This window comes from Sturnira hondurensis, unplaced genomic scaffold (assembly GCF_014824575.4).
Source record: "Sturnira hondurensis isolate 20B ecotype Veracruz unplaced genomic scaffold, ASM1482457v3 Scaffold0008992, whole genome shotgun sequence".
Classification (NCBI taxonomy): Eukaryota; Metazoa; Chordata; class Mammalia; order Chiroptera; family Phyllostomidae; genus Sturnira; species Sturnira hondurensis.
In genome coordinates, this window is record NW_028081623.1 from 4,278,197 (window position 1) to 4,296,537 (window position 18,341).

The following is an 18,341-nucleotide window of genomic DNA, read 5'->3' on the forward strand; positions in this document are numbered from 1 at the left end:
CAAGATCAGAACTCAAGGACTCCAAATCTATTTCCCTTTTCACCAATTATGCTACCTCATCATGATTCTCATCAAAATTAATAGTCATTAATTCTAACAGGTATCACCTCATATCTGTTAGAATGCCTATTATCATCAAAAAGAAAAGAAATAACAAGTGTTGGTGAGGATGTGGATGAAAGAGAAATGTGCACTGTTGGTGAGAATGTGAATTGGTACATACACTATGGAAAACAATATGGAGTTTCCTTAAAAAAATTAAAAATAGAAGTATGATCTAGCAATTCCACTTCTGAGTATTCATTCAAAAGAAATCAAACACTAACTCAAAAATAGATATGCAGCCCCATGTTCATAGCAGCATTATTTGCAATAGCCAAGGCAAGGAACCAACTTAAGTGTCTAATGAAGGATGAATGATTAAAGAAAATGTGATACACACACATACTTCAGACAATGGTATATTCAGTCATAAAAAATAAGAAAAACTCAACATTTGCTATAATATAAGTAAACCTTGAGGGCATTATGCTAAGTAAAAGATTACTGGTTGCCATGGGAGCAGGTGGGAGGTAAGTGAAATGGACGAAGGTGGTCAAAAGGCTCAAACTCCCAGCTATAAAATAAATTAAGTCATGGGGATGTAATGCACAGCATAATGACTATAGTTGATAATACTGTACTGTATATTTAAAAGTTGCTAAGACAGTAAATCTCAAAAGATCCCATCACAAGAAAAAAAAACTGTAGTGTAAGTGATATTAACTGGATATATTGTGATCATTTCATATGTACAAATATTAATTGTTGAAACTAATATAATGTTATGTCAATTATATCTCAATAAAAAATTTTAAAAGGAATTATCTTTTAAATTTTATACTTTCTCACATACTCCAATACATTCAACTAATAACTGGTATCTAAATGGAAATTCCCAGAGAACATACTTTCTTATTTATCAACCATCATAATTATACAAAATTATGGTGGAAAAAAAGATGAGGAACAAAAATATGAAATCTATGATTTTTAAAATACAGTGCTAGGCACTATGAAGCAATCAAAGCAAAACAAAGACTTCAGGGAATTTATAATCTCATATGGAAAATCGATTATGATGACAAATATATGGAAACTATGAACACTTTATATGTTCAGAGGTAGTAAGCTTTTAAAAAATGTTGAAGTATGGACAGGATTATAGTAAGCAGAGCTCATTTATTCACTCAGTAATTAGCGATACAATACCTTCTACAGGCTAATCAATGAGCTCAGTAGGGGGTTATAACAGTGAATAGAACAGGTATGGTTCCCACTTTCTTGTGGAAAAACAAATAGGTACCAAATCAATCCAGTTATTCTAAAAAAGGTATGAAGAAAAAGACCAGCTAGGGTTCTTAAATTACATAATTTAAGAACAGTAGAAAATGGGAAGACTGCTCAGGTAAAGCCTTACTAATGGATAAAGCAACATTCAGGCTGAGACCTAGCAGGTGAAAAGTCAGCTTTTCAAATCAAGTGCGTACATGTTTGTGTGTATGTATGTGGAGTGTGAGTGGTGGGAGCGGAGATGTTTAAGTTCAGGGAAGCAGCATATTTAAGGCAGAGAAGTGCATTGGAACGTGTGACAATTCAAAAGACCAATGTGACTGAAGTTTGTGAGCAATTTGAGAAAATGACATAGATGCAACCACAGAAATAGTCAGATGGCATGATCTCAGAGATCAAAGAAGCAGGAAGTTCAGCGTATGTTTGGAGGAAAAGTGAATACATCAATATGGCTATAGTACAATGTTAATGAAAACCAACATTTCCACACAACAATTTCAGTTATAAAATTTCAACACAATTTCAGTTATAAAATTTTAATTTAATTCTTAACACGGTAAGAGAAATAACATTTCCCTTAAATGGATGGAGGGATAACAGGCTCAGAAGGGCTAAAGACCTTGCTAAAAAAAGTCTTATTAGCACTGCTAATAAGCTAAGTCACAAATCCCAGACATAATAACCTAAGTCAAACAGTACCCTATCAACTACACAATAAAAAGTAATGAGAGGTCTGGCGAAGATGGAGGCGTAGGTAGAAACACTTCACTTCCTCAAACAACCAAAAGAAAAATAAAAACCAATTTAAAAACAAAAACAACCAAACTGCCAGAAAATCAACTGCATGGAAGTCTAACAACCAAGGAGTTAGAGAAGAAATATTCATCCAGACTGGTAGGAGGGGCAGAGACTAGAAGCTGGGGTGGAGATGACTCACAGCATCACAGCTGGTGATCAGGATTTCCCACATTCACATTCGGATAAGCTGGGAGGAACAACTGGGGAGCAAGACAAACTACACAACCCAAGGTTCCACCAACAGGGAAATAAAGGCTCAAAAATTCTGGCCATAAAAACTTGTGGGGGTTTTAGTGGTGAGAGAAACTCCCACTTTCACAGGAGAGTCCATTGGAAAGGCCCTTGGGATCTTAGAACATACACAACCCCACCCACCCGGGGAATTAGCACCCAAAAAGGCACAATCCACTCGTGGGAAGCAAGGGAAGTGACAGAAAGTGGGGCAAGAGCCAAGAAAGCTAGCAAGTTTGAAAAAAAATCTGCTCTTCAAAAACCATAGATTTTATAAAGGAGTCAACAATGACTCCAAAATCTTACTCTGAAGATCTAAAACATACTGGCAATAGAGCCTTTCTTTCACCAATCATGTACCCTAATGATAATTACTTTAAAAATATATCAATTTATTTTCGGCTTTTCTGTTAAAAGCCAACCATATACCAGGTACAGATTATTAAATACAATTTCAGGTAAGATTTTTGGCTCTACACTTTTAGAATAATATATAACCCTACCATGAAGTTTTCCTTTATGTTAGGCATTATAAGATTAAAAACGTAAGGTATATAAATTCTAATACCACTATACACTGTTTCTCAATCACTAAAAAAACGAGGACAAAAAAATTATACAGTGCAGCTTGAAAAACCAACTAATGGTAGTGAATACTTTATGTATGATACTGGTAAATGTACTCTGATGTTTACTTGGGTGACACAAAACCCAATAAAGTAAATAAATTAAATTTTCAACTCAGCTACATTTACTTAAATGGTCAGTATCTATACCAAAATCTGCAAGACAGCTAAACCATGAGTACACAAAATTGATTATGTAAATATGCACACATACCTTTATCCTTCTTAAAATCCAAAGCATCTTCTTTATCGGTAACTATCTCCTTCATATTGATAATACTCTGGTGAGTAAGCTGCCGGAGAATTTTAATTTCTCGAATTGCTGTAATTGGAAAGCCTTCCTTTTCATTATCTAGACGTACTTTTTTTAGGGCTACCATTTCTCCTATTAGAAAATTAAATAAAATCAGGTTACCAGCTGACAAAAACCACAAGACATTTTTCTTAATTTTAAATTTACTTTAATTCATAATTTCTGTTCCTACCTCTTCAAATTAAAACCCACAAAGTATATATTTAGTTTCCAACATACCACATAATGTTGACAGTTCAAGAAATTAAGTCTCAGTTTGAGATATTTATCCAAAGTTTGGAGTACTATTCAATTGTATAAAAAGACAGAGTAGGTCCATATGTATTATTATTTTATGCTCTCCAAAAAAAGTGAAAAAACTCTAATGAAGAGGATTAGATACATTATAATGTCATTTTTTTAAGTAATGAAGGAAAGGATAAATATATCCAATATGCTTATATATGCATAAAATCTCTCTGAACAGATGAGAAAATTCTGTAGATTGTACAGGTGAAAATTTTTTCACACATTAACTTGCCTAAACTTGCTCAGTTATTCAGTAGTGAAAATGGGGTTCAAAGTCTGATTTAGCTGTCTCAAAAGTATGTGCTCTTCCTACTGCATAAAATAGCTTCATAATTTAGATATAAGTAAGTTTATATCATATAAAGCATACACGTATACACAAATTCCATTAGAAGAAAATATTCATCACTATTAAAAAAGGATGGTTGATTTCAAATCTTTAGATATAAAAAGGAATTCTGTATGTACAAACTGTTCGAAAGAAGAATTTTTTATCCCTTTAATCTTTAAAACATATTTGATTTTAGGGGGACACACATTCTAAAATGTAGGGCAATTCCTTATTTTATTAAAACAGCTTTGAAAGATACAATTTAACCTTTTTAATAATGCAGAATCATTATTATCAACATTACTAGTCCATGCTATAACTGCCTTAAAAAAAGGAGGTTCTAAGCATCTTTATTAAATGTTCTGAAATAGCTATGTTACTTTAATCTATTGGGTTATTTCAACAAGGAATTTTAAGGTTATACTCTGGCTCAGGGCATTACTTTAAAATGCATTGCACCTCTGACAGTTACTGTTTCTTCTTCTGCAAGGCCTTTTAAAACTTTCTCTCAGGTTCCTGATTAAAATATGAAAGATTAAGCTGCTAAACCTGGCCTCCAAATAAAGCATAATTTCTACAAAAAAAATATTTCAGCCAAAATACAAATGTTGCATAAGAATTACTACAACAAAATTTATTACTAAGACTCCTAGTGTCAATATACCTTTCCTTCTAATTACTAACAACCTAAAATCTATTCACCATAAAAGAAAAGAAACCTAAATCCCACCATACTACCCATCACAAATACTAAAGGAACACTTTTAGATCATAAATGTATGCACATCCACTTATATATACTGAATTTACATAAGTGCATATGTAAAATAAAATTTAAAAAACAAGATGAGCAAAAAAGAAAAAGGACTCTGACACAGACAAAAGTGTGGTGACTATCAGGGGGAGGTTGGTAAGGTGGAAGACGGGAGGTACAAGGAGGCTAAATGGCAATAAAAAATACAATGAAAAGTTAGGATTAATTAAGCCTAAAAATCCCAAGATGAAATAATACTTTAACCTTTTCCCTTAAAATTCCTGAAGTTATATATTAAAAAAGAAACACAAATCAATACATTCCATTGACCTGAACATTCAGAGTATTTGACATTCTTACCAGTGTCTTTATCCCTGGCCTTGTAAACTTGTCCATAGGTACCTTCTCCAATAATTCCGATGATATCAAATTTATCCACGCAGCGTTTTCCCCAGTCAATATCTTTTTCTTTGATTTCACCAAAGCGAGGCCCACATATTCTATCAAATATAGTTCTGAAGTTTTTATATACAATCTAGCAAATTGAATAACCTGTTAAATACTCAACATCTACCTACCACCCAATCTTACATCCTTATTTCCCCACCCTTCTGATTTGTGACCTAAGACAAGTAACTCTGGGATTTGATAATATAAATAATCATGAAAGGCAAGGTATCACTCTCCACACTGACTCTTTTTATGTAGACTAGCACCTAAATTGAGAAAGAGTAGAAGTAAAGCTTGTGTGAATGACTTTCAGAAATAAAACATTATTTTGCAATGAGTGGGCAAATCCAACATTAGTATGCAGAGTCAAAGTTCTCTTACCAACCTCCAGAAAGTTTTATACACACACAAACACACACACTTTCAAAATACAAAATTTTGATATAAATATTACCAAAAATCTAATCATAAGGCTCACTGACAAATTCAGACTTATGATAGATAAAATTATCTTACAAATGCAAATACCAGAAAGACTTTTAGTCTAAGAGAATATGAAAGTATTAATAAAAATCAACTCTCAGCTAGTGTAGCTCAGTGGATTGAGCACAGGGTTGCAAACCAAAGCATTGCAGTTCGATTCCCAGTCAGGGCACATGCCTGGGTTGCAAACCATTTCCCAGCAGGGGACACATGAGAAGCAACCATACATTGATATTCCTCTCCCTCTCTCTTTCCCTTCCCTTCTTAAGATAAATAAAATCTAAAAAATAAATAAAATTATTTTTTAAAAATCAACTCTCAGTAATCCACATTTTAAGTGTGTGTGTTGTACATGTGATAAATATTTGACATTCTTCAAAAAGACATGTAATTTTGTAATATTTTAATATTCTGGTAGATATCAGAAATTCAAGTAAAGGAATAAAGCTCTTAATACTCAGGGAAATACTATTTTAAAAAGCCTTCTAGCTTACTATTCCATAGTACAAAAATAACTTCATACTAGGTGCTCCTTGGAACAGCAATGCTTAAATCAGATCTATTTCAAAGTCTTATACTTTCGATTGGTTACATTAAAAAAAAAAAAAAGAATCAACATTCTTCCAACTTAACTGATGAACAGCTACCAAGGGAAAGAGTTATCTCCAGGGATTTACTTGAAGGAGCTTAGGCCTACAGATTTAAGCATTCTTTCATTCAACCACTTGTAAAATAAAGAAAGGGTTTAATTATGGCAGCAAATCCAAGAAAAGCCTAGCAGCTTTCTCATTACTAATTCTGCTCCGGCTCATATAATGCTGACTTCCACCTTGTCCAATTTGAGTGATTCTATGTTATTTAAATATCTTAATTATAAAGGTTATCTTTGGCACATTACAAAATTAATACATTACAAACTGTGATAGAAAATTAAATTTGGTTTTATTAGTCATTTCAAATAGGTATGCATGCAATTATGATTTTTTTCAAAACTCAAATGGAGTTTATTCACATACTTAAGTTGAAAGAAAAAAATACACTGTTTATTACTTTAAATCTTAATTGTATATTTTATGAGTTTACGATGATCCAGAATCATCTCTGGTCAATTTAAGAGCAGGTAGAAAGCAAGCACATACTTAGGCCTCCGTTTACTATGTAACTGTGCTGTTGTTTTTTTCTCCTCTGGACTCTTTGAGAGATCATCTCCTCCTGGTAGCTCAGGCGGCAATGGTAAATCAGCAAGCAGACATCGTAATTTCTTTTCTACTTCTTTTTTAACTGCTTTTACTGAAATATTTCCTCGTAAGCTAAAACAGAAAGTCGGACAAAAAAATACACATACAAAAATTTATTTCAATGAGCAATAAAAATGCACCCACATCTTACATCATGCAATAGCAAAATACTACTAAGTACTTTATTTTCCAGATAAAATAATATACCATATCCAACTGCAAAGTATAAAATTGGGGGTAAAATGATGTGGAATTAGATCAAAACTAAGGAAACTAGAACAAAGTATACATTAACATAGGTTCATTCACTTTAACAAATGTACCATATTAATGTTATTGAGAAAAGTTAAGTATAGAGTATATAGGGAGTCTGTAACTTTTCTGTAAGTCTAAAACTGTTTTAAAAAATTGGTCTATTTTTAAATTGTTAAGTAATTAATACAAAACATCAAAACTGAAAGTCACTTGTTTTATAAGAAAATTCATTAACATTGTAGTAATAGCATTTGATATAATTCTATTGAAGAGACAAAAGCTGTTTTGTTGTAAGAAATAAAACTACACACTATTATTCATCTTGCCCACCAAAAAAAACACAAACAAGTAATTTAGCTTCACTCCTTTTTATGTTAAATTTTCTCAACTGGACACTGTTTTAAATTTTTTCCGAAAAATATATTTTATTGATTATGTTATTACAGTTGTCCCATTTCCTCCTTCACTCCCCTCCATCCTGCACACCCTTGCCCTCCCACATTCGCCCCCTTTAGTTCATGTTGTGTCTTAAGTTCTTTAGCTTTTACATTTCCCATACTATTCTTGTCTATTTTCTCCCCCTGTCCATTTTCTGCCTGCCATCTATGCTCCTTATCCTCTGTACCTTTTCCCCTATCTCCTCCTCCCACTCCCCTGTTGCTACCCCTCCATGTGATCTCCATTTCTGTGGTTCTTTTCCTGTTCTAGTTGTTTCCTTAGTTTGTTTTTATTTTAGGTGTGGTTGTTAGTAATTGTGAGTTTGCTGTCATTTTACTGTCATATTTTTTATCTTCTTTTTCTTAAATAAGTCCTGTTAACATTTCATAAAATAAGGGCTTAGTGAAGATGAATTCCTTCAACTTGACCTTATCTGAGAAGCACTTTACCTGCCCTTCCATTCTAAATGAAAGCTTTGCTGGATAGAGCAATCTTGGGTGTAGGTCCTTGTGTTTCATGACTTGCAATACTTCTTTCCAGCCCCTTCTTGCCTATAAGGTCTCCTTTGAGAAATCAGCTAATAGTCTGGTAGAAACTCCTTTGTAGGTTACTGTCTTCTTTTCTCTTGCTGCTTCTAGGATTCTCTCCTTCATTTTTATCTTGGCTAATGTAATTATGATATGCCTTGGTGTGTTCCTCTTTGGGTCCACCTTCTTTGGGATTCTCTGAGCTTCCTTGACTTCCTGGAAGTCTATTTCCTTTGCCAGATTCAGGAAGTTCTTCTTTATTATTTCTTCAAATAAGTTTTCCACTCATGGCTGTTCCTCTTCCCCCTTCTGGTACCCCTATAATTCAGATGTTGGAATGTTTACAGATGTCCTGGAGGTTCCTAAGCCTCTCCTCATTTTTTTGAATTCTTATTTCTTTATCATTTTCTGTTTGGTTGTTTCTTTCTTCCTTCTGGTCCACTCCATTGATTTGAGACCCAGTTTCCTTTCCATCCTATTGGTTTCCTGTGCATATCCCTTCATTTCACTTAGTTTAACCTTCATTTGTTTCTGTAATTTGTGACTAAAATCAACCAGTTGTGTGAGCATCCTGATCACCAGTGTTTTGAACTGTGCATTTGATAGGCTGGCTACCTCTTTGTCACTTATAAGTATTGGCTCTGGGGCTTTGAGCTCTTTTTCTGCTTGAGCCATAATGTTTTGGTCTGTTGACACCTGTTATGTATGAGGGGCAGAGCCTTAGGTGCTCACCAGGGCGGGGCAACCCAGTAGCTGGGTTGTGATGCTGTATGTGAGGGCGGGGTCAGAGAGGGGAAAAAAATGGCACTTTGCTGTGTTGTCTGTTGCACCTCAGCTTCTTCCACAGCTTCCCCCAAGCCAATTGGGCCTTTCTGATGCTGATTCCCGTGTGGGTGGGCTTCTGTGCATTTTAGGACCCTGTGGGTCTTTCCAACAAACTTCCCTGTGAGGGTGGGAGTTTCTCCCTGCGCCTCAACCCCTACAAATGTTTTCAGTCGGGGTTTTGAGACTTTATTTCCCAGCACTAGGACCCTGGGGAGTGATCTGTCTCACTCCCCAGTTATCTGCTCACCAATGTGGGACTGCTGAAAGGTCAGCCAGCCATTTTGCGCACAATCCCTTGCTTCTCAATAGCCGCCTAACTGGGTCTGCTCGTTGCCACCCCACTCCTGGGGTCTGCCAGCCACTACCTGGGTGCCCAGCGTCTGCCCACTGACACCTTGCACACCCGGTGTCACCGCATTCTGAGCTGCAACCCCTCTCTGCTTTGTGGACAGACTGCGCTCCGCCTACCAGTCTGGATAAAGGTGTCTATCTTAACTCCTTGGTTGTCAGACTTCCATACAGTTTAATTTTCTTTCAGTTTTGGTTGTTACTTTGTTTCTGAATTGTTGTCCTTATTTTTGTTGTTCGAGGAGGCACAGTGTGTCTACTACACCCCATCTTGGCCGAAAGCTCTGATTCTTTTAATTTTTAAGGCTTCAATTACTAGAATCACAGGTGAAAAGTTTAGCTCAGCTTTGTACTCTTTACGGATGTATAAAGAGCTCTGATTTTTAAAGTATATCTTTACGTGGCAACTGATCATTTTAAACCTCCCAGGTATTACAAAATCTTTTATCTAATAATATGATGTGTTGAAAGAGAATCTTAAAATGATAATAAAATTTGGACTTCACATACTTTCATAGCAGTTATGAGTCCCATAATAAAAAAGTTAGTGAAACTACACTGCTGTGGTCCTAAATTACTAACAAAATTATCAAAATATATCACTGAATTTTAATTCCTTATATCAAAACTTGTATTAATTTTGAACATTAATATTATTATACAACAAATGTTCCTTTAAAACTACTTGATAAAAAACTATCAATAATCAAAACAAAATTGTACGTTTTCTTCATAACCCTGTGTTACTAGAAAGTTCTTTAAACAAAAAATTATGCTCAGAAGAAACTAGTTCACAATTTTACTTTTCTGCAGTTTTATTTTTAAAATAATGGTATCAGAGTCCCGTTTTCAACTGTACTCTTACCCATTCAACAAATACAGGATGGGTATTCTATGTGCTAGGTATTACATAAAGCACTAGAGTTCTAACAAAAACAAAACAAACAAACAAAAAAACCAGCCTGGACTGGTGTGGCTCAGTTGGTTGGGCATCATCCCAAAAAGTAAAAGGTCAACGGTTCAATCCCAGGTCAAGGCACATGCTTGGGTTGTGGGTTCATTCCCCAGTAGGGGCACGTACAAGAGACAACCAACCAATCAGCTTTCTCTCCCTTTCTCCCTTCTCTCTCTCTAAAAATAAATAGATAACTTCTTTAATAATAATAAAAAACAGTAACAATTAAGACAGAATTCCTCTCAGAAAGAAGCTTATAGTTTTTTGGAAGTCAGGTAAACCACAGGATAAAGTACTATACAAATGGATTCCCACAGTAATGTAGTAGCTAACAGATAATGAGTATTGCAAGACAATAAAAACTTCTTTCTAGAAAAGATAACATTTGACCTCTAAAAACTAGCCTGTTTAAAATAATTTACTTAGAAAAATGAAATTGCTAACTGTACTTACACTGTACTCAAAACTGTCATTTATCTGAGGATTACAAGAAATTTTGGCAGGGGCACAAACTAAATTAAACATCTTAATTAAAAAATTTATTTAGTGATTTTAGTGAGAGGGCTTGGGGAAGAGGAAGGGGTGGGGGGGAGGATGGAGGGGGTAAGAGAGAGAGAGACTTCTGGCCAAGCTGGAGGTGTAGATACATTTTACCTCCTCCTACAACCAAAAGGACAACAAACTTGAAAACAAAAAGTAAACAGAACCGCCAGAAAATCAAACTGTATGGAAATGCAACAACCAAGGAGTTAAAGAAACATTCATACAGAGAGACAAGAGGGACAATGCTGGCAGCCGGGGTGTGGAGGACTCACGGCAAGGTGGGGGCTGGAAGGACGGGGTGGGCAGGGAGCAGCTGGTGCACTGGGAAAGGCAGTGGCTGGCAGAGCAGGCAGTCCCACATTTTCGTTATGGTTAAAACGGGAAGAACAACTGGGGAGTTAGACAGAACACGCAACCCAGGGTTCCAGTGCAGGGAAATAAAACCTCAAAACCTGACTAAAAAAACCTGTGGGGGTTAAAGCAGCGTAAGAAACTCCCAGCCTCACAGGAGAGATTTTTGGAGAGACCCACAGGATCCTAGAATGTACACAAAAACACCCACCCAGGAATCAGCACCAGAAAGGCCCAATTTCCTTGTGTGTAGCAGAAGAAATTACTGAAAAGCCAGCTGAGAGCTGAGCAAGCGGCATTGTTCCCTCTCAGACCCCTCTCCCATGTATAGAACCACAGCTCAGCAAAATGGGGTTGCCCGCCCCATCCTGGTAAATAGGCTCTGCCTAAGGCTCCACCCCTTAACATGTAACAAGTGCACTGAGACAAAAAAATATGGCCCAAATTAAAGAAGAGATCAAAGCTCCAGAAAAAAATACAACTAAGGGATGAAAAGACAGCCAACCTATCAGATGCATAGTTCAAAACACTGGTAATCAGGATGCTTACAGAGATGGTTAAGTATGGTCACCAAACAGATGAAAAAGTGAAGGCTATGAAAAGTGAAATAAAGGAAAATATGCAGGAACCAACAGTGATGGGAAGGAAACCAGGACTCAAATCAATGATATGGAGCAGAAGGAAGAAATAAACATGCAACTGGAACAGAATGAAGAAACAAGAATTCAAAAACATGCAGAGAGGCTTAGGAACCTCTGGGACAACTTTAAATGTTCCAAACATCTGAACCATAGGGGTGCCAGAAAGAGAAGAGGAAGAGCAAGAATGGAAAACTTATTTGAATACATAATGAAGTACAACTTCCCTAACCTGACAAAGGAAATAGACTTCTAGGAAGTCCAGGAAGCACAGAGAGTCCCTTAGAAGTTGGACCCAAGGAAACACACACCAAGGCACATCAAAATTACATTACCCAAGACAGAGGTAAGGAGAGAATACTAAAAAGAGCAAGAGGAAAGGAGACAGTTACCTACAAAGGAGTTCTCATAAGACTATCAGCTAGCCCTGGCTGGCGTAGCTCAGTGGATTGAGTGCGGCCTGCGAACCAGACGATCGCGGTTCGATTCCCAGTCAGGGCACATGCCTGGGTTGCAAACCGGTTCCTTGCGGGCCAACTACCAGCAGGGGATGCACAAAAGGCAACCATACATTGATGTTTCTCTCCCTCCTCCCTCTCTCCTTCCCCTCTATAAATAAATATCTTTAAAAAAAAAAAGACTATCATTTCTCAAAAGAAACCTGGCAAGAAGGGGATAGAAGAAAGTATTTCAAGTCACGAAAGGCAAGGCAAGGACCTACATCTGAGATTACTCTATCCAGCAACACCATCATTCAGAATGGAAGGGCAGCCATATAAGGTGAAGTTAAGGAGTTCATCATCACTAAGCTCTTCTGAGATTACTCTATCCAGCAACACCATCATTCAGAATGGAAGGGCAGCCATATAAGGTGAAGTTAAGGAGTTCATCATCACTAAGCTCTTATAGAAATGTTAAAAGGACTTATCTAAGAAAGATATGAAAGAATATTTAAAAGTATGAAGAGTAAAATGACAACAAGCTCACAATTGAATCTGAAAAAACAAAAACAAACTACGCAAAAACTAGCACAGGAAGAGATTCACAGAAATAGAGATCATATGGAGGGTAATCAGCAGGGAGGAGTGAGGGGGGAGAACGGGGAAAGGTACAGGGAATAAAAAGCACAAATGATAGATACAAAATAGATGGGGAGGTTTAGAATAGTATGGGAAATGGAGCAGAAGATAGGCTAATGATGGAGGGGGAGGGAGGGGGCAGAGGGGAAAAAGGGGAGGAAAAAATGGGACAACTATAATAACATAAATATAAAATATATTTTAAAAATAAATAAAAGAGAGATAGACAAACGATGATTTGCTGTCCTGCTTATTTATGCATTCACTGGTTTCTTCTTCTATGTGCCCTTGCTGTGGATCAAACCAAAAACCTTGGTTTGATCCAAGCAATGCTCTAACCAACTGAGGTACACCTGGGCAAGGCAAAAGTCTTAATTTTACTTATTATTTAAATTTAAAAGACTGCTTATATTCCAATAATATCATTATATGAATTATCAAATTCAGCTATATTCCCAGGCTTAAAATAAATAAAATACTGTTTTACAAGAATAAAATTATATAACTAAAAACGCTACATTTTTGCCAACATGTGCAATAACCAAATAGAAAATGTAACTTTTTAAAAGCTTCCATATACTACTACAGCAACAAAAATAACAAAATGTCTTAAGAAATGTACAAGAGCAAAAAGAAAAAAAATTAAATATATGACTGATGAACATAATACTAGATTTGAATGAAAATAATGGGAAACTATGATAGTACTGTCAGACTCTAAATTAATCTATAACATTTAATAGAGTCCCAAACAAAATCCCAGGAATAGTCTTTTAAATACAACTTAACAAGCTGATGGACTATAAAATCTAAAAATAAAAACAAAACTGCAAAGAAAAATTTTTAAAGAGAATAGTAACATGGGATTTATCCTGTCATTTACAGTCAACTATCTAAAAAGATCTCAAAAGGCTGATCTCAAAAGATCTCAAAAGCCAAAGGCTGGGCGAAGTCAAAGATGATGTATAACTGTCTAAATGATTTAACTACCAATATTCTTCTTTTTTGTGTGTGACATAGCAATAGGATATATATTTAACAGTTCTGGAAAGTGTTATATATCTATAAATTTTCTTTTTTTCCCAATTTTTTTATTTAATTATTTTTCAAGGACAGTTTTCTGTCTATTACTCCCATCCCAAACTACCAATATTCTTAAATCAACCAGAAGATTTACATAAATATTGAGATCCCAGGCTTCTTTAAAAAAAATGAAAAACTCTAGGTACACACGACCCAAATCCATGTATAGCAGCACTGAATTTGAGGCTGAATATCAGAGCTGTTCACTAATCAGTAATTTGTTCCATCCCTTCACTTTTACATTATCTGCCTACCACTCTAATAGAAAATTGAGTTTGAGAGCCAACATACCATGCATCTACAAATGTTAAAAAGGTACTGACAAAGAAATTATTAAATATGTTAATAGAAAAGAGAGTACATAAACACAGATATCTATAAGAATTTTTATATATGGCACCACAAATCAGTGAGATGGATTATTCAACAAATGATGTTACTAATTGGACCTATTGGTCCACAGGGTGATAGAGGAGAGCCAAGTCTTTCTTCTTCATTTAAAAACCAAAAATACAGAGGGGTTAATAAGAAACAGAAAACAAATATTTGCAAACTGTGAGTCTTTTTTAAATTTATATACTCTAAAGTTTTAAAGGAAAAATAAGAGCCAACTACTATTTTTAAAATGGAAAACATCCATATATCCAAAAACAAAACAAATGAATCTCAAAGACAAAAAACAGCCTCTGAGGCAAAGATTAAGATCCCTAAATAAGGAGTACCTATAAATCAATTAGAAAAAGAAAAACAATTTTAAGGAAAAGTCAGCATAAGATGAGAACATGTAATTCACTAGAAACAATAAATAGCCAAAAAGTGTTCAGAAAGATGCTAATCTCAATAAGCAAGAAAATGCAAAATTAAATCACCACATATTTTAAAGATTATCAAAAATTCAAAATTGACAATGTTCTTGAAATAATTTCATACACTAGATATATAACTTGTTATACAGCCTTACTGAGATACATGGTGGCAGTTTCTATCAAATATTTAAACACGCATACTTTGACCTTGCAACTATCCTACAAAAATTGCTCAGATGTACATGAAGTATTAATGTAAGGTGACTTTACTAGCAAATAATTATAAATCTAAGTATCCATTAACCAACAGCAGAATAGTTAATAAGAGCATGATGCATCCATTCCTATTGGTAGGAATAAATCTCCAACATACCAAATGAAAAAAAAAGTCAAAGAATATTATGTACAGTATGATCTTAATATATTTTAAAAGAAAACAATATTATATGAAACCATAACGGTAACAGTCCATTTTATGATTTTCAGAGAGTAATGAATTTTAGGTCTAGTAAAGAAGTTCCAAGTTCAATATTACTTTGCTAGGAAACAAGAAAGCACTCAAAAACCAGTGCAGTTATGTCAAAAGGACAAAGGAGCCAGGTTAAAAACGTTCCCACTGGCCAAACTTCAGACAACTGGATCATCAAAAGTAACTATAATTGGTGTTACAGTCTTTGGCCACACACGTTAGTAGTAGTAACTACTACTACTAACCGTAAGAGCCGTAAACTTCTATGTCCATGAAACATAGAAACACATTAAAAGAAAAAAAAAAAGCAGAGCTACAACAAAAGAGCAAAGTAGAAAAGACAGGAAAGAAGGTGGGTCAAAAATTTTTAATGACCAACTATGAAATGTGCCATCTGTTTTAATTACAAACAGATGCACAAAGAATATCCTCCTTAAGCATTCAGATAGGTATGTCTTGAGTTCTTGAAAATATATCACCAGTAAAAATTTACCCCTAAAGCACATATGAAGAATTAAGTGGAGAAAGAGTCTCACTAGTTCAGAATCACTGGATTCTCGGTATTAATAAGTGACCCAATTCTGCACTCATTGTGCTGGAAAGACCATTCCACCACTCATCAATTTTATAAATCACTACTGTTATAAACTTTCAGTGCTCCTGGATAACAATCAAGGCTGGAAATAACACAATTAGAGTACTATAATGAGATAACACCTAATTAAATTGCATGGGATCTCTGGGCAACATTTTTGATTGTAAGAAAAATAGACCTCAGAAGGCATGAAAAAGGAATTTTTTTTGGTTTAAGTTAAAAAATTTTCATAATGCTAACTAAAGTGAGCACTTAAAAGACCTGCCCACATGGTATTTTAATCTACTTGTTTTCTACTCTATCAGCTAGGAAAACCATCCATATAGTTGCTTCGTAACAGAAAGTAAGGGGAGTAACAGCTCTAATTTCTTGATAAAAATAAATTAGGTGGTATAATTAAGCAGATAGAACACAATAGCATAATTCTTCTATCCTAGCATATATTTAAGAAACATACTTAGAATTCCATTTACAGATACTCTTGTCTCTATCCTCTCAAAAATGTTCAAATAAAAAACAAGTCACACCCCAATATTTTTAATAGGTATATGTAAACATGTTAAAGGAAAGCATAACCACATTATGGGTTTTGTGTAATATGTAATTAATCTCTATTTGCAAAAAATTTAAAGTCAACAAAAGAATAAAGGGATAAATTCATAAAGCCACCAAAACTGGTAAATTTAAAAGGCCACTGAAAAAACTTAGAAATAACCAAGATACATGCTTTATATCACCCGGGACAGACTCTTTCATAAAATGTCCTATCTCTGATGTATCATTAAGGAGTATTAAACGAAAGTAAATACTGGCATTTCTAATTCCCATACTCAAATTGATATATAAATTGTCTCCCAAGGCAATGGCAAATTTTTCTGGAATTCTTAGCATAAGCTGTAATTTTGTCATTCTACAAACAATGTGCAACATTTTAAGACATATATGTAAATTTTATTAAGACATATATTAGAAAGAGAATCAATCTACTTACTTATAGCCTCTTTTTGGGGGGAGGTCATATAATTTCTTATTTCAAACTTATGTATGTTTTTCTTTAAACAGTTACTGACCAAATTTTTTGCACTTACCTATCGGCATCTTTATCTTCAGGCAGCATGGGAGGCAAAGGTAATGGTGGCAACGTAGAGGTCACTAAAGCCACATGTTGCTCCTTCTCCTTGGCTCCTATGCTTGGTGTAAGTGGTTTGGTTTTCTCTTTAAGAGATACTGGTTCCTCCTTTGTAGCAGCAGATTTACTCTCCTTCCCAACTACAACGGCCTTCTTGGTAGCTTTATCCACAATCAAATTATTGTCCACCTTTGTTACCTGAAGAGGTGGCTTTGTTTTTGCCTTGTCATTTTTCAAAGTTCCACCACTTGAGGGAGAAGGTGCATGCTCAATCTTGAATTTCTTCACATCCTTCACATGGTTTGTTTGTGATGCACTGGCAGCACTTTCTGTGTTCCCCTTGGTAGGTGTAGAAGTGTTTGAGGCTTTGGCAGCTTTGGCAGCGGCCTCAGCAGCCTTAGCTGCTTCTGCAGCCTTAGCTGCCTCTGCAGCTCTCGCTGCCTCTGCAGCTCGAGCTTTTTTATTCTTGTTCAATTCAGCTGCCAGGCTACTTTTCAGGGTTAGTGTGCTAGGAGAAATGCTAGAATGACGACTTCTGGATCTAGACAATCTGTGCCTGCTACGAGATCTTGAATGCCTGGATGAATATGGGCTTCTGCTTCGGGATTTGGCAGACCGTCTGGTGGAAAATAATTAAGATTTAGTCAGTAATCAGAAGAGTTCAGCTGAAATTTACCAAAACTGGTAACTTGAGCCCATGAAGTACTTTATTTAATTTCAAAATCATAGTACAATTTTTGTGGATTTTTAAGTGCTTTTACGTAGATTATCTGTGATCTAGTGGCTATAGTTTTCCTGAAAATGTAGGGATTGTCTAAGTCTTGATCTAGGCTACAAATGCTCAACAAAAGGTTGAATGAAAGTAAAAATATCTGTGAAAAGAAATACTGTTACTAATTAGGACGACAACATGTGACAAGGCATCACTGCTAGGAAAACAGAAGTACAGGCAACAAGGATAACAGTGTTACCAACAGTGAAGTACTTGTAGCAGGGGGAAGTCTCACCAGGGAGACAATCTCTACATCTCAAAAGGACCCCCACCATGTTCAGAAGTAGGTATATCTATAAGAAGAGTGAAAAAGAAAACCTGTCATTAGGCAATAACTATAAGTTTCTAAATCTTGGAAACTACTTAATGACTGTGCAATGCACTTCGCAAAGATTACTGGAAAACACAAAACCACCATATATATTTAAAAGCATGGAAGCAATCAAAACTCCTATAAAACATGCAGTACAGCACCAAATAAAATGAGGCTGAGCTTTTGAAATCTATACCTTATCAAAGCTTTATACTCACAAGTTAAAACACTATGATACTATTTTAGCATGTTATCTCATTTAAGCTCACATCAAACCCAGTAAAAGTATCTATACTTTACAGATAATAAACTGAATCCAAAATACTAGGTTACCTAAATCAATCTCATAAGTATTAGTAGTTATGTTGGTT

General features: G+C 35.2%; 1 protein-coding gene across 2 annotated transcripts in view; it reads right to left on the minus strand.

Moving 5' to 3' along the window:
- The window catches only part of CDK13 (cyclin dependent kinase 13), a 138,836-nt gene that overhangs the window by 92,121 nt on the left and 28,374 nt on the right, over nt 1–18,341 (minus strand). For both annotated transcript variants that reach the window (XM_037056525.1, XM_037056526.1), the window contains exons 2-5: nt 16,845–17,504; nt 6,746–6,916; nt 5,034–5,173; nt 3,202–3,372 (exon numbers count right to left, since the gene is read on the minus strand). In XM_037056525.1, coding sequence (XP_036912420.1) covers nt 3,202–3,372; nt 5,034–5,173; nt 6,746–6,916; nt 16,845–17,504 — 1,142 coding nt within the window. The remainder of the gene's footprint in view (nt 1–3,201; nt 3,373–5,033; nt 5,174–6,745; nt 6,917–16,844; nt 17,505–18,341) is intronic.